Source organism: Magnolia sinica, chromosome 8, assembly GCF_029962835.1.
Source record: "Magnolia sinica isolate HGM2019 chromosome 8, MsV1, whole genome shotgun sequence".
Classification (NCBI taxonomy): domain Eukaryota; kingdom Viridiplantae; phylum Streptophyta; class Magnoliopsida; order Magnoliales; family Magnoliaceae; genus Magnolia; species Magnolia sinica.
The window spans coordinates 90,163,306-90,190,545 of record NC_080580.1 but is presented as its reverse complement, the minus strand read 5'-3'; the positions used below and the strand labels follow the sequence as shown (position 1 = coordinate 90,190,545).

Sequence of the window (27,240 nt, the reverse complement as noted above, 5' to 3'; positions counted from 1 at the left end):
TAAATTTCCATCAATTCTAGTTCAGGATTGTCTAATCAGGCCGTCCCCATTATTTAATGGACGGTCTCAACCCTGTAGACTCTTGTGAGGCATGCATAGATCTGTGCCATGCAGGAAGTGGACCATAGAAAGTGTTGTGGTTTTGATGCTCAAAATCATCTGATCTGCCCATTTTTGGACAATTAAGTAAAAGTCTAGAACAGGTGTCCAGGAAGTATTTTGTGGATCAATCTGAAATGGTCTCTTTAGATTCCGTTTACCATCGGCCTATCCATTAGGTGGCTTACCAGTTGGATGGTCCAGATTGATCAATACATAGCCCGACTTTATGCTGTCAATGCATTCTCTGAACGGTACTCTAGCGCAAGCTGGATCCCTCGCAAGAGGAGAAAAACTTTGATGCTCTGGTAGAGTGTGATGGATGATACGCAGTCACTTGGAAATTGCAAACATCAAATAAAAGTGGCCAAAAACCGTATCCAGGTTAAGCTCATTTGATTATCTGATAATCCGATTGGTGAAATTTATTGGACGGTTAAAATGAAAATTTTCCAACTGCCCTATTTCCACAAACAAGTGCATATGAATCATAGGTCAGGGTTGTTTGGCCAATATGATTTTAGGATTTAATGTATTTCATGCGTACCGTTACCAAGTGGTTGCATCAAGTGTCATATGCATCCGGAGTTAATAACTCTCCATGACATGTGGGCCCCAGCCTATAAGCTGTGGCCGGGGCTAAGCTAGCTCTCTAGGAAAATAAATTTGCTGGAGTACTCTTTAAATAAGTTGAGTTGGGGTGGGTCCCACTTCAGCCCATTAGCAGACTCAAGAACAGATTAGAAGGTAGATTGAAGAGGAGACCTCCCAGCACATTTGAACGTGGAAGGCCTGTATGAGATCCCAGCCATTCATCAGCTGGGAGATGTAACCCTACCTTAACCCAAAAATCAGATCACTGGTCTACATTCCACATGTGTGGGCAACTCATGAGTGGACCAGTGTGATTTTTTCTCCAGGGATATGGTGGTACTGAGTAGATGTGGGGCCGGTGATGTGTTCATGGAATCCAACCTGTACATAAAATGCGTCCCCTCAGAAAACCTCCAGAGCCTCAAAATCAGCCCAACCAAAACTCAGATGGGCCACACAGCACAGGGAACATGCTGAGAAGGAACACCCACCGTTGATTAGTGCAGGGACCCACCATGTTATGTACATATAATCAAGGCCGTTCAGGCACTTCATGCAGTCCAGATGAAGGGTCAAGGACAATATTAAGGCTGTTTAGAGACTCAGGTGTGCTCCTGTGAAATTCAAGGGTGGGCATTCCCTCCCAGCTCATTCCTTTTGCTGTGCCCCACCTTAGTTTAGGTTCAGCCTGAGTTTTCAGTGCCCCGGGTTTTCTTAGTTGACACATCTGATAGATGGATTGGATGGTGTGAATACATCATGTGGGCCATACATTTGCCTGGTACTGCTAGAGCATGACCCTTTCACAGTGGGCCTTGCAGAGGCAGGCCGTGATTTTTGAATCTCCACTTTGATCTGCATCCACATGAATCTCCCCACCATTTCTAAAGAATCAACATTGAATTTAGTATCTGTTACATAGTAAACAACATGTACATTTACAAACAAATTTGAAAATGCAGGAAGAGGATGAGGAGAATTACATCTGCACCGTCGATCACAAGATCAATGACCGGCATTGGGTGGGCTAGAGGATATTACCATTCAGGATGGAGAGAGAATCCTTGAGGTCAGAGTACAGGTTGAAGAGAGAGTACTGCTTGAGATTGGCCACCTCATACCATGAGTTGAGAACATCGTAATTCCTATCTGTGCCTGAGAAAGCTAGCTGTATGCTGAGGCTGCAGTCAACTGGACCGCCATGGCTATTGCAGCTTGAAGTTCTGATTGCACAGCCTAACTGTTTAACACAAATGAAAGCCGACTTCCCAGAACATGAAGCGCACCCGTCTTGCTTCCAAAAGAAGTTCTGCAGCGTTCCTTCTTGAAATTCAAGTACCTGGATACATGTTTACAACATAGTTCAAAAACCCAAAAAAATGGGACTCAGTATCCAGCCAGTTCGGGTTGACTCTAGAGCTGGGCACGGGACAACTCGATTCGTCTGACTCATCTAACCCAACTCAACATGAGTTGGAGCCCGAACTAGCCAGGTATGAATCGTTAGTAGGATAGACAACAAACTTACCATAAATAAATTGTACAGTTAGTTGGGAAACAGATCTGTAAATATCTTTCCTGAATTAGGCAATATAGATGTTGTAATTAGGTGATATTATGCTGTAATTAAGGGATATAGATGTTACAATTAGGTGATATTATGCTGTAATTAGGGATATAGATGTTACAATTAGGTGATATTATGCTGTAATTAGGGGATATAGATGCTGCTGTAATTAGGGGATATAGATGCTGCTGTAATTAGGAGATATTATGCTGTAATTAGGGGATATAGATGCTGCTGTAATTAGGAGATATTATGCTGTAATTAGGGGATACTGTAATTAAGAGATATATTGTAATTAGGAAAAATGATTTCTATATAAGAAAAGGACCACTCGATTAAGGGTCATTGAGCAAATCTAACATGGAAGAATATGAGAAAGAAAAGAAGACATAGGAGTAAGATCTGGTTTTCTGGTTTCTTGGGTGCGGGTTTTGGTTTGTAGTTTTTTTAAGTGCATTTCGAGAGATTCTAGTTATGGCTAACAACTCCAACTCAGAAGTCTTTCAAACTCGGTTTACAGGGAAGAATTATGCTGCCTGGGAGTTTCAGTTTCGACTTTTTGTCATGGGAAAGGAGTTGTGGGGTCATGTTGATGGGAGTGATCCAGCACCTACCGATCCTACGACGTTGGTTCAATGGAAGGTGAAAGATGCTCGCGTGATGACTTGGATTCTTGGGTCTATTGATCCACTGCTTATACTCAATTTAAGGCCGCACAAGACGGCTAAATCGATGTGGGAGTACTTGAAAAAGGTCTATCATCACGATCATTCCGCTCGGCGATTTCAGTTGGAAACTGATCTTGCTGCCTATTCCCAAGGTACACTCTGTTCAGGAATATTTCTGTGGTTTTCAGAATCTTTGGGCTGAGTTTTTCGACATTGTGTATGCCGACGTGTCGGCCGAGTCCCTCTCTGCTGTTCAAGCAGTCCATGAAGTTAGCAAAAGAGACCAGTTTTTAATGAAACTAAGGCCAGAATTCGAGTCTATTCGCTCCAACCTGATGCACAGGGATCCTTCACCATCTCTTGACGTGTGTTTTGGAGCACTTCTTCGAGAGGAACAACGTCTTCTTACTCAATCTTTGCTTCCACAAGAGAATGCTGTCGCATACGCTGCTCAAGGCAAAGGGAGGGTTCGAGACATGCGTACAGTTCAGTGCTACAGTTGCAAAGATTATGGGCATATTGCTGCCCATTGTGCTAAAAAGTTCTGCAACTACTGTAAACAGAAGGGGCACATCATCAAAGAATGCCCAACACGTCCTCAAAACCGACTTGTGAATGCTTATCATGCTATTGCTACTGACCACACTTTGGATGGGGTAACCAGCAGTCAAAATCTCGCTCTAGTGTCATCTTCCACTGCTGCTACACCTGCCCTTACACTAGAAATGGTGCAGCAAATGATTGTATCGGCATTTTCCGCTTTAGGGCTGCAAGGTAAGGGTACTATACGTACTATACCCTCTCAATCTTGGCTTGTTGACTCCGCTGCATCCAATCACATGACCAGTTCTCCTGATATGCTTAGCAATGTTCGTAAGTACACTGGTTCTTCTAATATTCAAGTTGCTAATGGCCATCGTTTACCGATTACTGGGGTTGGTGATATCGCACCATCACTTACTAATATTTTTGTATCACCTGGGCTTTCTACGAGTCTTATCTCGGTTGGACAATTAGTGGATGATAATTATAATGTTCAGTTTTCTCGTGATGGTTGTCATGTGCAGGATCCGATGTCGGGGAGGACAATAGTAAAGGGGCCTAAGTTGGGAAACTATTTCCATTGTACTTTTCCATTCCTAGTATCATTTCTTTGGCTTGTACTACTGTCTCCAATAATTGTGAAGTATGGCACAAACGTTTAGGCCATCCAAACAATGTTGTTTTATCTCATTTGCTGAATTCTGGTTCGTTGGGAAAAAAAGATTCTTCTTTGCCTCATGCTTTGTCTTTTGATTGTTCTACGTGTAAAATCGGAAAAAGTAAGATTCTTCCCTTCCCTTCTTCCGGGAGTAGGGCAAAGAATTGCTTTGACCTTGTTCATAGTGATGTATGGGGCATTACTCCTGTCATTTCTCATGCTCATTATAAATATTTTGTGACATTCATAGATGACCATAGTCGGCATACTTGGGTATATTTTCTGCGCTATAAGTCTGAAGTCTTTGCTGTTTTCAAATCGTTTCTAGCATATGTTGAGAATCAATTTACCACTAGCATTAAGACTTTACGATCTGATTCTGGTGGAGAATATATGTCTCATGAATTTCTTGAGTTTCTTCGTCACAAAGGAATTGTTTCTCACCGCTCGTGTCCTTATACGCCTCAACAGAATGGCGTGGCTGAGCGCAAAAATCGACATTTGTTAGATGTTGCTAGGACCTTGTTACTTGCATCTTCTGTTCCTCCTAAATTTTGGGTTGAAGCTTTAGCTACAGCAGTATACTTGATTAATAGGTTGCCTTCTAAAGTGCTAAATTTCGACTCTCCATTCTATCGTCTGCATAAACAACACCCTAGCTTTCTTGACTTACACACTTTTGGCTGTGTCTGTTTTGTGCATCTACCTCCGCATCAACGTCACAAACTCTCTGCGCAATCTGTGAAATGTGTCTTTATGGGATATAACTTATCTCAAAAAGGATTTGTGTGCTATGATGCTTCTTCCAATAAATTTCATATATCTCGTAATGTCGTTTTCTTTGAGCATCAATATTTCTTTCCTAGTTCTATTACATCATCTCCTGCAGTTTCTGTTCTTCCTCACTTTGATGATTTGATGTGCCCTCCTGAACGCTTCAAGCCTGGTTTTGTGTATGAACGCCGTCGACCAACTCTACCCCTTCCTGAGTCTGATCTGCCACCTGATCCCGTTTTGCACCCTCCTCGACGATCTGGCCGTACTTCTCATCAACCGGATAGGTATGGTTTCCCTCATACCTCCTTCACGGCTACCTTATCAACTGTGTCGATTCCTAATTCCTACTCACAAGCTGATAAACATGAGTGTTGGAGAAATGCTATGCAGGAAGAACTTTAAGCTCTTCAAGAAAATCAGACTTGAGGCATGGTCTCTTGTCCTTCTCATGTCAAGCTAATTAGGTGTAAGTGGGTTTTTTCTGTGAAACTTCGGCCTGATGGGTCTGTGGACCGTTATAAGGCTCGTTTGGTTGCTCTTGGTAACCGACAGGAGTATGGGGTTGACTATGAGGAGACCTTTGCTCCTGTCGCTAAAATGACCACTGTGCGTACTATTATTGCCATTGCAGCCTCTCAGGGATGGTTCCTTTGCCAGATGGATGTGAAGAACGCATTTCTTCACGGTGATTTACAGGAAGATGTTTACATGACACCTCCTCTTGGCCTCTGCTTGTTGTCGATGTCGAATGTGTGTAAGTTGAAGCGCTCTCTGTATGGTTTGAAACAGGCTCATTGGGCTTGGTTCGATAAGTTCCGGGCTACCTTACTTCGATTTTCTTTCATCCAAAGCCAGTATGATTCTTCGTTGTTTCTTCGTACGACTTCTGTTGGTATCGTTCTTCTTCTGGTTTATGTCGACGACATTTTCATCACTGGGACTGATTTTGCCCTCATTGATCAACTCAAGTAGTATCTTCATGATTCATTCCATATGAAGGATCTTGGTTCTCTCCGGTATTTCCTCGGTTTGGAAGTTCAGTTCGATTCCTCTGAAATTTTCCTGAATCAGCATAAATACACGGAGGACTTGATTTCCTTGTTTGGTTTGCAGGACTCCTCTTTAGTGTATACCACTTTGGAAGTGAATGTCAAGTATCGACGTGAGGAGGGAGATCTTCTTCTTGATCCCATGGTGTTTCGACAGTTAGTTGGTAGTTTCAATTATCTCACTATTACACGGCCTGACATCTCCTTTGTTGTCCAGCAAGTCAGTCAATTTATGCAGTCTCCTCGCCACCTTCATCTTGCCGCGGACCGCCGAATTATTCGATATCTCCGGGGTTCCTCTCACCGTGGCTTGTTCTTCTTTACTGGTACTCCTCTTCGCCTTGTGGCTTTTAGTGATGCTGATTGGGCAGGATGTCCTGATACTCGCCGGTCTGTCACCGGGTGGTGTATGTTTCTTGGTGATTCACTTATCTCTTGGAAGAGTAAGAAACAGGATCGTGTTTCCAAATCTTCGACCGAGTCCGAGTACCGTGCCATGTCGGCAGCCTGCTCGGAGATTATGTGGCTCCGTGGCTTACTTGCTGAAATAGGTTTTCCTCAGTCTACTCCCACTCCTCTTCATGCTGATAATACGAGTGCTATTCAGATCGCTACCAATCCCGTCTATCACGAGCGTACCAAACATATCGAGGTGGACTGTCATTCTATTCGGGAAGCTGTTGATACTCGGGTTATCTCTCTTCCACATGTCTCAAGCGACCTTCAGATAGCGGACGTCTTCACCAAAACTATGACACGACTACGTCATCAGTTTCTTGTTGGCAAATTGATGCTTCTTGATCGACCAACATCAATTTGAGGGGGGATGTTAGTAGGAAAGACAACATACTTAGGATATAAATGTTGCTGTAATTAGGAGATATAGATGTTGTAATGAGGAGATATTATGCCGTAATTAGGGAATATAGATGTTGCTGTAATTAGGAGATATTATGCTATAATTAGGGGATACCGTAATTAAGGGATATATTGTAATTAGGGAAAATGATTTCTATATAAGAAAAGGACCACTCGATTGAGGGTCATTGAGCAAATCTGACATGGTATCAGATCGCACCTACTTAGGTGTGCATTATATATATATAAATTATATATATATAATAAAATATAAATATATATATATATATATATATATATATATATATATATATATATATATAGACATACACACACACACACATGGTAGGAGATAATTTGCAATCACTTCCCTCAAATTGATGTGGATGATCAACTAACAACAATTTGTGAACTAACAAGGCCAGACCCAGACTCGAATCGGGTCAGGTATGCTGGACTCGGCACCGACCTGGGTCGAGTTCGGGTCAGGTCTATTTCAAAACTGGATTGAGTTGGGTCAGCCCTAACTTGGTCCCCTCGACTTGATGCCCAGCTCTAGGATGACTCTGCTGCGTGTTTACTAAGCCTTGACATGACTATTCGAAGTAGTTAAGTTAGTTAATTGGGGGGAAAACCTAAGCATAGCTTACCCTAACGCCGAGCTCTGTGGGCCCTTGCAGGACTTTTTTTTGGACTTCTGAACCGTGCATCTGGTGAGTCCTGTTAAGGTGATGGGCTGTCCCAAATATCAGCCGTATCCGAAACTCAAGTGCGCCACACCACCTGGAATAGTGTAGAATCATGCCTAAAATATCTAAAATAATTTCATGGGGCCCACCTGAGCTCTAGAATGGCCTGAAATTTGGTGGGACCCCTACAGGGAGACGCAAACAATGGATGAGTTAGATGTCGGAACCACATTGAAGGTTTTAATAGGCGGCCTCCACTCTGTGGCCCCCCTAAGCCATGGATCAGACTGGATTTTGGACTCTAGGCGTAAAATGGGGGGGATGCATCTGATGGATGGGGCGGATGTCAGTGAGCCCCACAGAGTTCAACCTTATATTGACCTTTATAGGAACATTTTCTGTTAATTGGAAGGTAGGTGTAGAAATATCTAATAATAATATTTAAAATAGTTAAATATTATACAAATAGAGTATAAAATGAGCGTCAATTGACAACTTGAAGAGTGTAGCTTGCTAGTTGAAGTTTCTGACTGCTACAGCTGATGTTGTGAGTTAAAATCATACCACCGGCATTTTAATTTTCCCGTAAAACAGCAAACTCAGGCAAGTGACTCGGTCTGAGTCTTTGTAAGTCGCATCGAGTTGACCGAGTTTGAAAGTTGACTCAACGAGTTGTGTCTGAGTCACTCTATACACAGTTTCTCAGTGACTCGGCTTGAGTTCTCACCGATTTGAGTTGACTCAGATGAGTTTCAAGTTGAGTCAGCGATTTTGTACAGGATACCATTCACGTGTTGCAACTCATCCACTTGGTGAGGATTGTCTAATCAGGGTGATTTGTCTATGCTAAGTCCATATAGGGACATTCTATCCAGATAACCATGATTTGCATGCATGATGGATTCCTAGTACATGTACAAATGATGAGTTGCAGCATCCTATAGATGTGCAGCTTGCCAGTTTCAACTTTTCCCATTAGGAAGCTGGTAAAATGAAATAGGAAGCTAAGGGCCTGTTTGGGATCAAGAAATGAGAATTTGAATTTGGTAAATCAATGAACTAGTCAAATTCCACTTTTTTCGGAATCAAACTACAAGTCCACGGATTTGAAGAGTATTTGTTGCAGTGGCCTTTTTTTTTTTTTTGAGTTTCATTTTAAGAATTTGCTGTTGTCTCTTCCAAGGATTTATGGAGGTGTGGATTTGGAAAATCCACAACAAAAAACAAACAGAGGAGACTTTAAATCCGCGGATTTCACAAATCCACAGCCCCAAACCTCTCACCCCAAATAGTCCCTAAGATCACAGGAAGGTTCTGGTGTATAGGCTTACCAGAGTAAAGCTCGTCAAGATGTAGTCCTTGTTTGCAACAAAAACAGGGAGAGACCTTGCAGCATATTTGCGGCCTGCAAATGCTACCATGTACCCACCATAAATATCCTGAAAACCCCACAAAAATTATCTACTCAGAAATAGCCATACAGACACTTAAAAAATTAGAAAAAATAAAAATAAAAATTAAGATGGACTGCCAGAATCCTATGATTGTCCTTCCATTTTGAAAATGGCAGCGACTCAGCCTCTTCTCAAGTGGCCCTCATAAACAGTTATCAACAACATCCAAATCGTGGGGTACGCTGTGGATGGAGAGTATCTTTAAATCCTGTTGATCAAGCAATACTAACCATCCAACTGACGGCTATCAAACGGATGAACAAAACTAAAATAGTTAGTGAGTGGTCCAAAATCCAAGGGAAAAATCACATGGTTACTTTCCCCTTCTCTGGGTAACTTCTAGTTATGCTCTATCTACAATTGGTTCAGGAATTTGAATGGCCTGGATAGTCCTACAATGTGTACAGTTGAAGTAGAAGAGTCACGGCCATTTTTTATAATGGTTGGTGGTGAACTATGATAGGAGTCTAGCCCTAGGAGAGAGAACATTAGCTGGAAAGGAATTAAACCAGCAATATAAACAACCACAGAACTCTCAAAGTCTCATCCTTCTCCTCTGTAGTTAAGGCTTCTTGCCCTTGAGGGCAGATGTACCAACATGGCACATCCGTGTGAGATCAGGGAAATTCGCTGAAATAGGCCATTCGTTAGGTGGGCCAGATTAATGAGAACATGTGAAAAATGATTCACATTTGATACACATGTGTGCCCCATCGAACAAGAAGATCGGCCTGATTTTGTAGCCAGCACACATACCCGCTGGGACCCACCTGCCTGGATCTTATGCATGCCTACAATTAGGATTGAAAATTGTACTTTTTTGAGCAGATACTAGATTTCTCTCCAAAATTGCAAGAGCTATATAAGCAAATATTCCAATCCTTCACAAACCCAAGAAGGGACACTTGCTATCCAAAGAAAAAACAACTAAAAAAAAAAAAACTTTCATGAGTGATATGATTGAACAAAGATAAGATGTTGGTATGCAACTATATGATGCAGCAAAAAATTGAAATCTCTGCCAAGTATCTCTCTGTTTAGGCAGGTCTGGTCTGTTGGGTTTTGTGTTTTCCGCCCGGTATCTCCGTCTTTGTTCATCCTTTATTTTTTTAGGATGTTTCTTGTTTGGCTATTTCTCTTCTTAGAGTTGTTGAAGTTTTGTTCTTTTGCTCTCTGTGTTTCTTAAGTAGCTTGTAATAGGGCTTCAGTCCTCCTTGGTAATAAAGATTGCTTAACATCCAAAAAAAAGAAGAAGAAGAAGCATATGATTGCATCAATCCCACATGTTTGTGTTAGAGATTGCTTTATATCTATGAGATTGCTTAATCATATGAGTTAGAGATTGCTTTAACTCATAGATTGCTTTTTTCAGTTTACACCTTGTTTGACTCCCCTGAGCAATGAATCTAGGTGGTTGCTTCATATAGACCTCTTCTATGAGACCATCATGGAGAAAGGCATTTTTAATGTTCAGTTGGAAGAGGAGCTAATAATGATTAACAACCACGGCAAGGATAACACGAATAGAGTTCAATATGATCAACACCATGGGTCTGAGTATAGCCATTGGCAACTAAGTGAGCCTTCAAGTCTTCAATAGTACATCAAGGTAAAACTTAATGGTGTACACTCACCTGCAACTAACAACACGTTTACTAGTAGGTAGACTGGTGAGCTCGAGTGTTTTTTTTTATTTTTTTATTTTTTATATTTAATAAAAGAGAAACCATTTCCTCTTCCATTGCCAACTTCAACTCCTTATGTAATAGTGCTTCCTAATATGGCTTGGGAATAGAATGAGAAGACAATGATAACACAAATTTGCGAGAAGTTGGAGACAAGCATTGAAAGGAAACATATTTGGAGATGGGATGATCGGTACACATACCTTTTCTGAAGGCAATAGGGACATTTGACCTATCTGAATAAGTCAATGGCTCATTAGGCTTGGAAGAAGATATGGTTGGGCACATCATGATTGGTCGCACTATTTGTCTGTTTTCATCGTGAGTAGACTTTTAGCTGAGAAGCACCAGGAATGGATTTGACAGAGGTAGCAGATTAGATTGTCTTCTTCAATCACAACAAGTATAAACACAACTTTCACATCAAGAGTTTTATTGTCTTGTGAGAAGAACAGAATGGACTAAAAAATGTAACATCCACACATACACATATTGTCGTCGAATTGAAGGATTGTAACAATGATAACCTCTTTATGTCTGTGGTCAAGTATTTCAATTTTTTCCTTTGCTGTTAAAAATACTTGAATGGACTTAAACCATTGGAGATAGTTTATTTCATTTAATTTAATAGAAATTATCTAGACCCCCAAAAAATCAGATGGATTTATTAATCTAGTTCTCGAATCACTTCTCACTTCCATATGAGACAAATGACTAAAATATATACCATAAGCTTATACAAACAAGGGCCGACCTTTTGTGAACACTCAATTTATACGATTCATAGTATGGAACCACACTTAAAGAGAATAACCAATTTACACATCCACATGTTCCAACCAATCACGAGGGTTGATGATCACGAATATTGCATCTGATGAAGGCAATCAACCCACACATTCACATATCCCACAAGGGGCGATGATCACAAACACTTTGTCCCCTTCTCATTATAGACCATTACAAAGGCCCAACACAATAAAAGGAGAAGAAACCATGGGTTTCTTAAAAGATTTTCAGCATAAAAGGGATGAGAGAGCCTAAAAATAAAAGAAAGAAACAATAATAGTGTTAAAGTATTTCTTTAGTAAATTAGATTATGTTATCCCCTGTTGCCAGCCAGGCATCATCAGTATAAGATGCTCCAGCTTGAGGGGGAGTGTTCAAAGAGTTCACAAGGTCTTCTAACATTTAGTTATTGATTTTTATGTCTGTATTGACTTTTCATGGCTAGTATTGTGTTATTTTTTTTTAAACAATTGCTATCGTCAATGAAAGAAGCCTCTTAAAACAAGAAAACTTGGAATACTTACAATTAAGGAGAGAATTCAAAAGTCTATATAAAGAATAAGACTTGGAATTGAAGATATGGATCAAGCTTCTCAACAAGCAAGATGAGGCCCACTTTTCATCGAGCAAGAATGCAAAATCAAGACCTTTCAATTGCAAGTCAAGAAATTGGGTTCAATGTTAATAAGTGCCCACTTGGGACAGTACCCGTTCGTTCCACTAACTAAAATACATCATCTGTTGAGAGAAAAATCTATCTAGTAATCATAGAAAAGTTGTAATTGGTTATCAACACTATGCTACTGAAAACTTCCAATTTAACGCGTTTGCAGCCGAAGCGTATATGAATGTGTAGCAACCAAAACTTACAAAGGATTCTTAATTTAGCCTAGCTCATTTATGGACTGTCAATGGCTCAGACCAAGATTGCAATAGCGCAGAGGTTGGATGGTATGCACTTACTTTGTTTTATGTCGATTACTGGCTACTCATCTATTAGACAACAAATGGATACCAAACAAATGAATATTAGATAGCAAGCTGCTATAATTTTTTGCAAAGGTTTCGTACTAAAGAATGATATATAGTCATTAGCCATGCAATAACACCAATTTCTGTACGCAATGGGGTTTATAAGATGAGAGAGCGTTAGGGTTTCATACCCAACTCCTCCACTCACGTTTTCTCCAAGCTCTCATCCTCCTCTCACTCTTTCTCACATCTCTCTCATCTCTCTAATATTTCTCTCCCTCCTTCCCTACTCTTTGATCTCTTTCTTCTCCTACCTTTGCGGCTACTAATTGGCCTCCACTCAACCTGACCATGCACTGCACATTGGCCATGTAGATGACCCATCATTGATCATCATGTGGATCAATGGTTGGTGTCATTTAACATAGTATGAGAGCCAAGTTATTTATAAATGTTCATGCAATTGAAAACATCACCATACTCAGTCTGAATGCTCTTAACAGCTGGATTGTTGAGAAGCTTGACTTGTCTCCTCAATTCTTAGTATTATTCTTCAGTCAAACTTTTGAATTCTCTCATCCATTGCAAGTATTCCGATGTTTCTTATTTTGAGAGACTTGTTACATCGACAATAGCAATTGCTAGCAAAACTACTAACACAATGCTAGCCATGGAAAGTCAATATAGCCATAAAAGTCAATAATTGAATGTTAGGAAACCTTGTGCACTCGTTCAACACTTCCCCTTAAGTTTTAGCATCCTATACTATGATGCCTAGCTTGCAACAAAGCTAACATATTCTAATATGATAAAGAAATATTTTAACAATATCCTTGTTTCCTTCTTTTAATTTTGGGTTCCCCCATCCCTTTCTGCTGAAAATATTTTAAGAAACCCTAGGTTTCTTTTCTTTTTATTGTGTCGGGCTTTAAAGTTTGCTTGAGGCTCTAAAAGAGGTTTTTAGGAAGGACAAAATCAATTGGAGACAAATATAGCACGTGCAGTGGGTTAGCATAGACACGACTATAGCTTATTTCCATTAAATTACTAGTTTAAGAAGACGAGTCGATCATATTTCAGTAATTGGTGATGGCAACGGTAACCATTCCAAAAAAAGGAAGATGATATTTGCCAGTGCATCATTACTGAAGATTCCCTTACAAAAAAACCCTCAACGGTTTGCATTTCAGTTCTCTATCTCCCGAGGAAGGAGAAAAAACTAAAGGAGAGTTTCAAAAAACTAAAGGACGGCTTCAGTTCGGAAGAAACTAAACAAGTGATCTTCGACATGAAAGCATGTCATGCACCAACACTTAGTGTTGTCAAAATTGTGCGATATGAAATATGGATTGTACGATCAAATCACACACAACACGATGTGAATCATATGTTCAAAATGCAAATCCCAAAAAAATTGTAATCTAATCATATGAATCGTGCAAGAATTGAAGGCTATTGCGGACAACGTAAATTGGGTTCAAATTACATAAAGAATCAACTTTTTCATTTTCTTCTTCTTTCTTTTTACTCTTTTGCTTTTAAAACATGCAAAATACCCTCCCGAGAGAGAGAGAGAGAGAGAGAGAGAGAGAGAGAGAGAGATTTTTTAATATTCAAAAATGCAAAAAAAAAAAAAAAAAGAGACATTGAAATATCTTTTTCTTCGGTCAACAAATCGAATGCTACTTCTTCTAGTGTAATTCTACACTCAAGACAGGTAAAATTATTAAAAGATTCTTGTATGTTTTTAAAGGTAAATCTATTGAAAGACAACAAACTGCAAATACAAGAATCTTTTAACACTATCATGAAATGTGTACCTTATACAAGTGCTTAATTGCCAATACCATGACATGTTTAACTTTTCGCAGTGCATATTGATGGGAAATGGATGAATGATGAGTTTTTTTTTTTTTCCCTGGTTTAGTCATATTTTCAGATTTTTTTCAATATTTTAAGAAAATCATAAAAATGGAGCATTTATGGTACGATTTGCAATTCGATACGATTCTAGTCCTACTAGAGTTTGTGATTTAATAATAATTTTGACAGCCTTGCTAGGCTTGATAATTTCTCGTTGGCATTTGACGAAGCTTGCTTGGAATTTATTTGAGAAAATGTTATGGTAGTCTTTGAGAAACATATCAAAAGAGGAATCATAAGCAGGAGATGAAACCTCCTCCACTGCTCTAATTCCCAAGAAGGTGCTGAGGAGGTCTGTAACTTTTAGCCCATCAACACAGTTGGAATCCTTTATAAAATCATTGCAAAGGACTTTGTTTTGAGAGTATGAAAGATGCTTGGAAGTATTGTTCCTTCACAAAGAGTCCATTTATGGCAAGCAAAACCATCTTGGAGGGGCCCTCCACTAGGCATGAAATAGTCGATGACTATCATAGAACAATAGCTAAAGGCTTTCTTCGCAACGTCGATGTGGAAAAGGCATATGAGTATGTAAATTGGAATTTTCTCAATTAGCTTTAGTGGAAGGTTGAGGAATTGGATTAGAGCTTGCATTTCTTTAATCTGGTTCTTAGTGCTGATCGATGTAACTCCTTGTGGTTTCTTGAAAAGTAGCTATGGGATTCATCAAGGTGAGCCGCTGTCACCTTTCTTGTTCACAATTATTGCTGACTCTTTAGTCAGGCTTCTCGCTAGAGCTTTGCAAAGAGTCTTATTTGGGGAATAGGAACATCTAATGAAAACTTGAGGATCAATCACATTTAGCATGATGACATGATCCTTTTAGTGATGATCATCCTTGGAATCTCAGGCATTCAGACATATTCTTTGATGTTATGAGTAGCATTAGAATCTATAAAATCATTTTGTTTCTTGTTTTCCGGTCTTCTAGTGATTTTAGTATGTCATAAGTTAGTTTTAAAATGGTGAAGGTTTAGATTTGTAAGATCTCTTTGGGTCTTTGTCTTTTGAGGCCTTTATAAAGATCTTCAAGGCCATATTATGGATCATGGAAGATATATCCCTTAGGACAGAGGGCACGTTTATGTAAAACTAGCATTATTGGCTTAATATAGATAACAATGTAGCGAACGGACTTAGCCCAGATGGTTGTGGGGATACGACTCTTCCCTTAAAGCATCAGGGTATTCCTCTTTTTGTGGGTTGACCTCCCAAAGAAGTTTGGTATGGCATTACAAGGAGGTTCGAGTGGCAGTTAGTGTCATGAAAAAGCAAATTTCTTTAGTTTGAAAGTAGGATAACTCTGACCAGGGTAGTTCTTACTAACATACTGGTATAGCTTCTGTCATTGTTCAAATCCCATGTAAAATTATTGATAAATCAGGGAAGGTTTTAGTCAAACCATGATGATTACATGTACCATCTTGTGGCTTGGAAGGATGTTTTGACATATGGTCAATGAGAAAGAAGGAAAGAGAAGGAGAAGAATGGATATTTGGCAATAACCACACAATTCAAAGAGATAGATCGTTAAGGTTTTCTTCCTTTATAAGAGAATATTTTATTCAAAATGTCACCTAGTTTTATTCCAATCAACATTCATCAACTCTCGTCCATGATCCACAATATGGCCTTGAAGGTCTTTATAAAGGCCTCGGAAGACAGAGACCCAAAGAGATCTTGCAAATCTAAACTTTCACCATTTTAAAACTAACTTATGACATACTAAAATCACTAGAAGACAGGCAAACAAGAAACAAAACGATTTTATAGATTCTAAATCCTGTAACTTAAAAAATTCCCTAAAATGCCCAGATACCCTCAGGGGCAGTTTTACATCCAGCTAGCATGATTAAAGCGGGGTCCACTCTTAGGCTCCTCTCAGTCATCCTTAAGTTTGAAGCTGGTGTCAGTCTTTGGACATGACACACCTCCATGGCGAAACTTCTTCAACCTTGGTAGAAGTTAATGGTGAAGGCATACACATTGGGTTGGCACTTCTTGTGCTGCACAATGCAGTAGATAACACCACCTCTTCTTTAGTTTTCATGCTTTCCATGTTTCAGGTGTCGGCATTCACTCCCTAACTATTTGTGCTGTCCATGAAAGTTTCCATCTTGTCCTCCATAATGAAGCAACTTGCAGTAGATGTCGGATTGCTGAAAGTGCCTCCCTTCCTTCGTTGCAACTGATTTCCTGCTTTTCTGCACCATTCTTCTTGTCATGAGTCTTTGACCTGTGTCTGATCTGTGTTACAGTGATGCTGGTCCCTCTTTAACTTGAATAGTTTCCTTAGACTTCACTGATGTGATTGATGAGTTGTTTATCTCCATTAATTCCAATGTAGCCATCGATCGATTTTTTGCTTCAGTTGTCACTCATTCCACTGGTTCATTCATAGTCTTCTCAATTGACCCATTTGTATATTTGCTAATGGATTCAAACATTCTGATGGTGGACCTTATCATTAAGGATGATGATTTCACCAGACAAGTTATCATTTGGATCTTTAGACAGGTGATCTACATAGGCTTCGGTCAATTCACGAATTTCTCTTATGCCTTACTCCCTGAATGCCTCATTCATTGCCATCTCACTCTTCTTTCTACAAGACAATATCAAGTGGATGTTGGTGAACTTTCATAACGATGATAGGGGTAATGATTGGACAGATAATGGTGATAACCAATATAAACCCAGACACGGATTAGAGATTCAGACATGGGTAATGACACATGTAACATGTATGGGAGTCCGGGTAATGGTAGTGATAGAAATAATAAGATTATCTGTTTCTTTCCATCATGACAATGATTAATAGGCTGCGGTCTAAAAGTTAGGGATACATTTTATGTGCCCATTGGGGTTAACATACTTTTAGCAGTGGGGCTGTTTTTTGGACAGGTTGGGCCCAGTTTAGGGCCAAAGGTATGACAAGTTTTTTGGAACAAAGAAAGAAAGAACCAAAAATCTAAGCTGACAAGGGCAAAATTTGCTCTGATAACAATTTGATGTAGGGTAGATGAGATGAAGGAAAGAAGAGAAGAATGTATTTTTTTTTTTTTTTTAAATGGAAAACTCACGCACATAATTCAAAGAGGTTGATTTTAGGGTTTTCTCCAAGGTATTCAACAACGGTAATGTTACGGCCCATATTGTAACGGCCATAAGGCTGGCCATACGTTACGACCCTCTAGTAGTTGTTTTTTTTTTTATAGATAAAAATGTATCAGCTCCATATCAGCCCATTATGGACCTTTTCTTTTCTATTCAAATTGGGCATTACGGACCCGTACTGCGTAATGGGCACCACTGTTATTGTTACGTAACAACCGTTACGGTCTACTAAACAGGAAACTATACAAATATTCAGTTTCTAAATCTCATAAGATTTTCTTAAAAATGCCCAAAATGGTTGTTTTACATCCAACCCCCAGAAACAAAGTGGTTTCGTTCTTGGGTCCCTTTTAGGTATGATTGATCTACGGTCAGAATGCATCCTGCTTGTAAACTTAAAAGCGTGGACGGATAGTAATAAGGCCAATAAGGTAGGTAAATACGGAACATAGAAAGGGATTAGCCATTTGGAAAGCCATACCTTCAGACTTCAGTTTAGAGAAGCTATATTGTAAGCACATTAGATAAAGAGTGGCAGTTTGGGACAGGATCTGGTTTTGGGAAGACTAGTGGGGTGGAGATATGCTTTTTTGCAGCAAATTTGAAGCTCGGCAGTTGATAAAGTTTACATTCTGTAATCGGGTGTGCATATAAGTAGTTGGTATTTGGAAGCAGAAGGGATATTTTCTACTCGGTCATCCTTTCATGCAATTTTGGATGAGTCCAGACTCAACAGGCTTTATCTTCAAACCTTTCACACTCAGCACCTACGTTTAAAGCTAACATCTTCAGTTGGAGAAGTTTGGATAAAACCATCACCTTTATCACCTTAAAGGCAAAAGCCATGGATTGGAGAGAAACAATAGGATATTCGGCAGAAAATCATGCAAGGTGGCTACAATCATACAATCACAGAGAAAATTTTGGGCTAATATCGAGATGAAAGGAATCTCCAAGCAAATTACGAGATCAATCTGGGCAAGGAATAAGTGCAGCTTGGATGCTCATTAAGGTAAAGTTGCTCACCTAAAGGTTGGTATAAGCTACATTCTTTTAGCTTATACCTATGGGAGTTTTGTTCCTATAAACCTATGGGAGTTTTATTCTCTCATAGCTGGTCCCAAGCCTGAATAAAGGAAGGTTTCGTGAGGTTGGCAGCCGGAGCAAAAACCATTGTCACAACTTTTATCATGAACATGATTCGTGTAGATGATCCCGATAAGTTTGGATGAGGGTAAGATGATGATGATAATGAGTTCCTTGTGAACCCATGTAATGCAGGGGCATTTTCACACCAGGCTAAGTGGGGTGACCTGTGGGATGCGGGGGCACACTCGAGGTGGGCGACCCGTGTGAGGCGGGTGGCTCGTGTGAGGCGGAACCCACGTGATTTGGGGTCCACGAGGGGGCGGAACCCATGAATTTGGGGCCTACAAAGGGGGTTTAGCCATAACCCATGGATGTGGGATCTAGGCTATGAGATAAAGGGATTAATTCGTCATGCTCTATCAGTTCGAGCTTTTAGAGCAAGTGGTTAATTGTCCTGCATCAAATTCGTATTAGAGTAGGAGATCTCGTGTTCAAGACTCCTCACCGGGGGTAATTAATACAAGGGCATTTTCACACCGGGCTCGCGAGGGCATAGTTCGAGCTTTTAGAACTAGTGGTTAATTGTCCTGCATCACCATGCAGGACCCTTGTTAAGGGTATTGTTAAGAACCATTGGGGCAATACTCATTGGAGTTTCTTTTGGTCCCATTAATCTAAAACTCTACCGACTTTTCTTCCATGGAATGAGAGAATTCATCTGCTTTCCTCTATGCTTCCTATTGAACTTCAAACAAACCCAATGAGACAGAATGGTTGGATTGAAATGAAAGAGTGGTGCATGTAATATCAAATTCACACATTTTCCAGTAAAACGACCAATTCAATGGCATCATGGGAATAAAAGAGCATGCCAGTAAAAGTGAAATTGCATCATAAAATGCACAGCCTGAATTACTAGTGTTTCCATTTAAGCAATTGTCATGGGCATGGGACTTAGCCATTTCTGGCTCATCTTGTACGTATGAGGTTTGCACATAATGCGCAGAGACATCTATAAGAGCCTAGAGTCTTGTAGCATAGTACAGACAAATATGGAAGATTCCAGAGTAGTCTAGACAATGGTGGAATTGTATAGACATATCTAAAAGGTTATGGAGTTGTCCGGTGAGTTTTGGAGATAGGAGAGTGATGAAGTGTCTAGAGTGCTTCTAGTAGAGTGTTCTTGGCCATTGGATGAATGCCAATGGCACCATCCTAACTATAAATGGAAGTTTCTAGAGAGTTCCTAGGTCCTTAATCCTTATTAGAGGAAGGGTCCTAATTTAGAACTCAACTCCTTGGAGTTTTAATCTTCTCTCATAGTGTAATCCAAGCTTGTCGTCACTCTTGGTTCTCTTGAGGTTGCTTGCATTCCCACTAAGTCCTTGGGTGAAGTACGTGGTAGCAGTGTTCGAATAATCTCCGATATTATCTTTATCTCCAGCTCAGCGATACCGATAATGCTGGTAGTATTAGAAATTCCAGGTATTAGCAATGTATCGCTAAGTATCGCCAACGTATCAATATCATTAATATTTTCAACTGTGTAAATTTTGTGTCGCTTGTATTGTCAATGCATCAATATCACCAATGTATCACCAATATTTTCAACTATGTAAATTCTAGGTAATGCTTGTATCATAAGTGTATCGACGATATTTCAATAATATCGCAAATGAATTGATATCATCAAAATTTTGTTTATTAGAAAAAAAAAATTTCAAAATTTTTTCATGGGCACATGGTTGTATGTAATGTTCAATTTGTCATTAATAATATGTCGATATTATCGATATCGCAACATGTGAGATATTAAGACTACAATCTTTCATTTCCTTCCCAATTGTTGATGATTTTTTGGTGAAATATCATGTGTTGTTGATATTTATATTGATATTGTTTCTGTATCCCTAGCCAACTAAACTTGTAGCGATACCGATACTTCGAATACTGCTTGGTAGTGCAACTAGGATTTAGGCTGACCCAAATAGCATTGAGGAGTTGCAAGTGTGCCGCATGGGCAAGGGAGCTAAGCAGTTAGCAAATCCGTTAATCATTCGCATAGGCGGGTGCATCTTCCAGTAATACAATTTGTGGTATGGTGTTCTCCCACTGTGAAATGGACTAAAATTGTATTCCATCAGGTAATCTTGGCCATCCAATTTTTCATCACCCAGCTAGGATTGCCCATAAGCTCTTTGCAGCAAAACCCATCCACGGTGCGGCCCATCTTTCAGCTACGCAGATCGTTTGCAGGTGTTACATTCCCATGCCCTTATCCAATAATTAGTCTAAATTTAAATTTGAGTTGTTATGGATTCCTTGATATCATCCGAGCCATCCGATCATTGGACCTCTCCCAAATGCATGAAAATGTAGGTTATATACCACCACTAACCTCCATGGTGGCAGGCCTCTGTGGGGCCCACCGTGTGATGTATGTGTTTTATCCACACCGTCCACCCTTTTTGCTAGCTCATTTTAGAGAAACCCAGAATTGAAGCATATCCAAAGCTCAAGTGGACCACACCACATGAAAGAGTGGATATTGAATGCTAACCGTTGCACAAAAGGATGGACGATGTGGATAAAACACATACATCACGGTGGGCCCCACAGAGTCCTGCCACCACAGAGGTCAGTGATGGCAGGATCACCACGCAATCCGCGTCCGGTTATAAAAGACTTGGGGAGTCGGACCGACTCATCCGGTCCTGAATCGGTCAAAATCGCCCGAGTCGGGTGAGTCGTGGTATTGAACCGTAACGGATCCGACCGAGTCGGAGTCTGAAAACCATGAAAGAGGTATGGACGGTTGAGATTGTTGCGTACCGGGGAGAAAACGGAGCCGGTGGAGTTGAGGGTGAGGAGAGAGATCTCGTCGACTCTGGGACGGAAGAGAGCGAACTGGGCATTGCTGGCTAGGCCGAGCCGTCGATCACAGGGAGAGAGCTGAGTCTGGTTGAAGAAGAACGATTCCCGACTCGAAAACGCCAGCCCCAACGTGAATCCGTCCCTTCTCTGGATCTTCGCGTCCGAGCAAGGCCCATACACGCCGTTCGTATCGTAGCCGTCCACAGCCAACACCACCACCATCATCATCATCGCAAGGCCCACAGCCATCATCGTCGTCGTCGTGGAGGACGTCGACACCACCTATCTTCCTCGCAGCAGTTCGTTCTCTCTCTCTAATATAAGAAAACGAAGCATGTATTTTCGGGACTGGGCCGCTGCGTGGCAATCTCTACGTGGACCCCACTGCCTACGGACTCGGATTCCGTAGTTACCCATCCAGTTCTGACGTTGGTGCTGGTAAAGATCTGTGGGCCATGGTGTATTTGTTTTGGAAGCGGATTGGCTGGTGTACGACACACCACCGACCTGGATAGTGTGGGTACGTGTGGTGCGAAGACGATGACACTACTCGACCTCCGAGTTGTACGAACGGTTCAAAGTAGATCAAAGTTACATGGCCCCACGGTGATGTAGTTATTATATCTACCCCGTTCATTCATTTGGCCATATAATTTTAGATCATAAACGCAGAAATGAGTTATATACAAGGCTCAAGTGAATCACACCATAAATAACAGCGGGACAGTGATTCACACTGTTAAAATATTCATAAAACATTCCTAAGGTCCATTATAATGTTTATTTTCCATTTATGTGACCTAAAAGGCTTTCACTTTGGACGTCAATTCCTCGTTAATTTTGAGGCTTGGATTCAACTATTACCTTCTATGATGAGCTCGCCAAATGGATGAACGGTTTGGATATAACACATACTTGGACCCGAGTGATGTCAACACACTAGTCAGAACGGTGGTACGAGGTACACCAGTCAATCCGCTTCCATTTGTTTTATCCACGCCGTCTATCCAATTTTCCACTTCATTCTATCGGGTGAGCTAAAAACTAGGGTTGAAAGTTCGGCGGGCTGAGTTGGGTTGGTGCCCAACCCAAACTCGACCCAAAGTTCCTATACCTCAACCCTAACTCAACCCAACTCAACTTGGGGTTGGGAATTATCAACCCAAGCTCAACCTATGCGAGCTCAGTCAGGTTGTTCAGGTGTATGTATGCTAATATTTTCGTTATTATATTAGTTTCTTATATTTCAATATAAGATTTATTTTTATATCTATGATTTTATTAATTATATATGTGATTATTCATGATAAAGAATTTCATTTTTTCTTTTAAAAAAATAATTTAAAATATGGGACAACTACTCCTTTAAAAGTCATGTAGCATAGCACGCAATCTAGTTGGGAGAGAGAAATCCAGCATATCTTATTAGCTCGAGTCATTGGAAATGACGTAGACAAATGAGACCCAATATCACTAGTGTGCCTTCGACACGAACGATCCACACTCAATTATAATTTATAAGTAGCTTATATATTGATCGGGTTCAGGTTAGGTCGGGCAACCCGAGACCTCAACTCGAGCCCAACCCAAGTTTTATCGGGTTGGTGTTTGTATAGCCCAAGCTTGAGATTGGACCCGATACATTTCGCCCGAGTCCAACCCAATGTCGGGTCGGTCAGGTTGAACCCGCCCAACTTTCATCCTTCTAAAAACTAAGTCGGATTCAAATCTTATATGATAAAGTTGATATTTGTGTTTTCCCATCATTCAGGTGGCCGATCATTTGGATGACAAATAAGCATTATGATGGTCTTTAAAAAGTTTTTAATGATAGGCATTCAATCACCATTCCAATGGTGTGGTCCACCTAAGATTTTGGATCTCATTTTTCGGTTCATATCCTAAAATGAGCTGTAAAAATGGACGGATGGAATGCATGAAACATATACATCACGGTGAGGCCCAGCTCTAAGAGCTTTTCCAGAGGATGTCGGCCTTGGATGGTCTCTGATCGTGGGGGCCTCTATGTGTTTTATATCCACTCTGTCCATCAATTTGCACAGCTCATTTTAAGGCATTAGTCCAAAAATAAAGCAGATCCAAATCTCGAGTGGACCACATAGTAAGAGTTGAATATTCACCATTTAAAACTTCTTGGGAAGCACAAGAGTTTTGGATAAGCTGATGTTTCCATCAGGTCACGTTTTATGTTTTATCCTCGTAACACCCGGTCCGCTCAGGCAATCCGCGCCACCCACGGGCTACACGAGGACGCGGGTATCCTGCAAAGCCTTTCCCCGGAAGTTCCTGTGCTGGAAACTTAAGTGAGGCCCACTATGATTTTTGTGAGAAATCCATCCCGCTCATATGTTTTTTGAGATCATTCTATGATATGGAGTAAAAAATGAGACGGATCCAATATTAAAGTGGGCCCAAAACGTGAGGATTGAACGTCCATAGTTGAAATATTCGTGGGGCCAAAAAAGTTTTGAATCACTCTAATATTTGTGTTTTCAATTCATCCAAGCAGGAGTGTCGTTAAGAACGGTACCGATGGCATGTAAACATAACTGTGGACCTTAGGAAGTTTTCAACGGTAGGAATTTCCCTACCAACCTTTTCCTTTAATGAGACCCACTTGAGTATTGGATCAGGCTCATTTTTAGCCCAACTTATTAAAATGATCTCAAAAAACGAATGGACGGAATGAATTTCTCAAAAACATCACAGTGGGCCCCACCTCGTTTATAGCACAGGAACTTGCGAAAGGCTTTGGCAGGAAATCCGCATCCGTTATATGATACTCAGGCTGCGAGTGACGCTTGATGCGCAGGCACTCAGAGATCGCATGCCTTGCACGTATCAACTCAAAATAAATAAATAAATAATAAACCAAGTAGATTGTAGGGCTGTTAACGGGCCGGGTGTGGGTAGGTTCAGCCCGGAATTTCCACTGTTTCGGGCCGGGCCATCCGCACGGGCATATTCAAACTTATGATCCGGCCCATTAACACCCCCTACTAGATTGTGCACCCCACTGTTTTCAAGTCACATTCTATTGATCGAATAATCCTAACCTGCGATTCAGGGACACTTGTTTTGGGAAATATAACCATTGGATTTTTATTTTATTTTATCTAGCCATCCAATAATGGGTACTAATCTAATGCTTAAATATCAAATCAAACTTTAATCTTTGGTGCATGACAGACTTGATTGCTGGCCAGCCAGCTAGTGTCAAAAGCTATGTGGGCTCCACCACGAAGTATTTATTTTATCCACACCATCCAACCATTTTACCAGCACATAAATGAGCCAAAATTCTTACGGATTCAAATCTAAGATGGACTATATTACCGGAAGACGCTGGGGATTGAATGCTTACCATCAAAAACTTTTTGAAGGCCATGAAAGTTTTGGATCAAGCTGATATTTGTGCATTCAGGTAATCGAGTTTAGCGCTAGTTAACTAACATTTAACTTCTAAAGGATTGAGTCTTAAGAGAATCCTGATTGAGGTAGTACTCGAGTCTTTGTACGAAATTTTTCCGGGATATTACAATATTAGTACGGGGCCCAAAGAGCTTTGGCACCAGGTGATGGGATCACTGGCCAAAACCATGTCCGTACATCACAGACCTACACGGACTACCTTTAAATTTGAATGGTAAGTTGCTTAATATAAGTTATTTACATCACAAGTTTCTTATCTTAGTTTTTTCTTATTAAGAAAATAAGTATTTTTGGTAAACAACTATTTTATTAGCAGTTTCTCATCTCTTTTATCTCTTTTATGCTTCTTTTTAACAAATTATAAAAAGTAAAAGAGCTAAAAAAATTAACTGAAGTAATTAAGTATTTTTAAGTAAACATATAACTTATAATTAATCATAAATTAAATTTACTTATCTAAAATAAGTTACTTATCTAATGTTGTAGGTGGAAAAAGCAACTTATTTGGTGGTATCCAAAAATGAGACCCTTGGAGAGTAATTATAAATTACATATGTTGTATATTTCTACAGATAGTTAAGCAGTCCAAATTACGGTAACCAGTGTAGTTGGATCGAGCCAAAATAAATCTTTTTTTAACATTGACCATTGGTTGATGGAAACTTATTAGACAATTGAGAATGAAAAAAATAAATAAAATCTAACATTTATATATCCACACAAGCATATAACGGTTAGGATTGTTCAGCCAACCGGATCTTGTGATTGTGTCTTGGCATAGTGGGCTTCACAGTCTAGCTGGTTTTGTTTTGAATAAATACATGCCATGTTTTGAATTTCTGAGTACCTGCATATGGGGGATATACTCAACCCGAGTATCATACACCTCAAAAAATGGATTGTGATGCCACCCTCCATATGTTTCACCCTCTCAACTTATATTCAGAGGACTGCACCAAAGAAAAGAGAGGAGCAGCTTAGGTGAGACACCACACTCACCCAAGATGATGTGGCCCTTACTGTAGGGCTCACCTTGATGTATGTATTCAGGGGCGGCTCTAAGGGGTAGGCAGGTGAGCCAATCACCTAAGGCCTCGTAATTATGGAGGCCCTATATTATAACAAAATTAAAATTTCTTAATTATGAAGGTCTTATATTATAGTAAAATTAAAATTAAAAAGAAGAAAAAAAGTATAATTTTTTTGAAATAAAATTTATTGAAAGGCTTATAAAATAGGAACATCTAAAAATTAATTTACAAATTTAAAATTGAAAATAAAAAACAAATTCTAAAAACTAGCATTATCAATAATAACAGTCTAACTCTATCGTCTTTTTTCAAAATAATAGCATCATTATCAATAAATTCTTCTCCTAAAACCTAGGACCACAACTACCTACTTTATTGTTAATTAAGTTATCACAAAATTTAATTCTAATGTTAATTTTCTAGATTAAAATTTAATTTTCTAATGATACAGTGGTACACCAATGTCATTTTTCTAAATTAAAGCCTCATTTTTTTGTCTGGCCAAAGGCCCCCCCGAAATGTTGACCCACCCTGTATGTATTTTGTATCCACACACCTTAAAACAACAATGAGTTGGAAAAATGGATGGATGGCATGGATAAAATACATACATTGTGGTAGGACTCGTAGAGCTTTGACACCAATCAAGTAGCTTGTGTCAGCTTTACATCCTCACCATTATGTATGTGGTTTATACAGTTCATCCATTCATTTTTCTATTTCATTTCAGGCCATGATTTAAAAAAGAGGTGGTTCTAAATCACAGGTGGACTACATCATAACCCCTGCCCATCTCATTATAATTTTTATTTGCCATCCAGCCTGGCAAAGATTAGGAAAACACAAATATCATCTTAATTCAGAATTTTCTTATTACTTAAAAGGTTTTTAACGGTAAGCATTCATTTCATACTGTTTTACATGGTGTATTCTACCTGAGATTTGAATCCGTCTCATTTTTTAGCTCATGATTTAAAATGAGTTAGCAAAATATACGAAGATAAAACACATACCAGTTTGACACGAGGTAGATAGTAACGTTGGGGTCACTAGCCAAACCGAGGAGCCTCACCAGGTGCCAATATTCACTACTTGGATTCCACGTAGACAGCATGGGTGGGCTCCACACAACTACCATACGTGAGAATTCATGTGATCATGTGGCGAGTCGCTTACTCCACCCTACATTTCAACTGTGGCAGCTCATTTATCGCACCACGCGAATTGCCTTTACCCCCTTGTGATTGGAAACCATGTGGACGCAACGGAGATTTTCGTGAGAAATCTACTCCGTCCATCAGTTTCTCGAGCTCAAAATAGGACAGAAATTTAAAAATTAAGCAGATCCGAA

General features: G+C 39.9%; 1 protein-coding gene across 3 annotated transcripts; it reads right to left on the bottom strand.

Annotated features, from left to right (window-relative positions):
• Nucleotides 1-1,576: 1,576 nt before the first annotated feature.
• On the bottom strand, nucleotides 1,577-21,827 carry LOC131253663 (uncharacterized). Of its 3 annotated transcripts, none has more exons than XM_058254763.1 (3): nucleotides 10,845-13,898; nucleotides 8,834-8,941; nucleotides 1,577-2,032 (listed from the first exon to the last, which is right to left on the bottom strand). In XM_058254763.1, the coding sequence occupies exons 1-3, from the start codon at nucleotides 10,866-10,868 to the stop codon at nucleotides 1,721-1,723; spliced, it is 444 nt and encodes a 147-aa protein (XP_058110746.1). In that variant the 5' UTR covers nucleotides 10,869-13,898; the 3' UTR covers nucleotides 1,577-1,720. The 3 variants fall into 3 exon arrangements, with proteins under 3 accessions (XP_058110746.1, XP_058110745.1, XP_058110744.1); XM_058254761.1 differs by lacking the exon at nucleotides 10,845-13,898 and adding an exon at nucleotides 21,364-21,825 and having other exon boundaries at nucleotides 1,584-2,032; XM_058254762.1 differs by lacking the exons at nucleotides 8,834-8,941; nucleotides 10,845-13,898 and adding an exon at nucleotides 21,364-21,827 and having other exon boundaries at nucleotides 1,579-2,032.
• Between the last annotated feature and the right edge of the window lie 5,413 nt (nucleotides 21,828-27,240).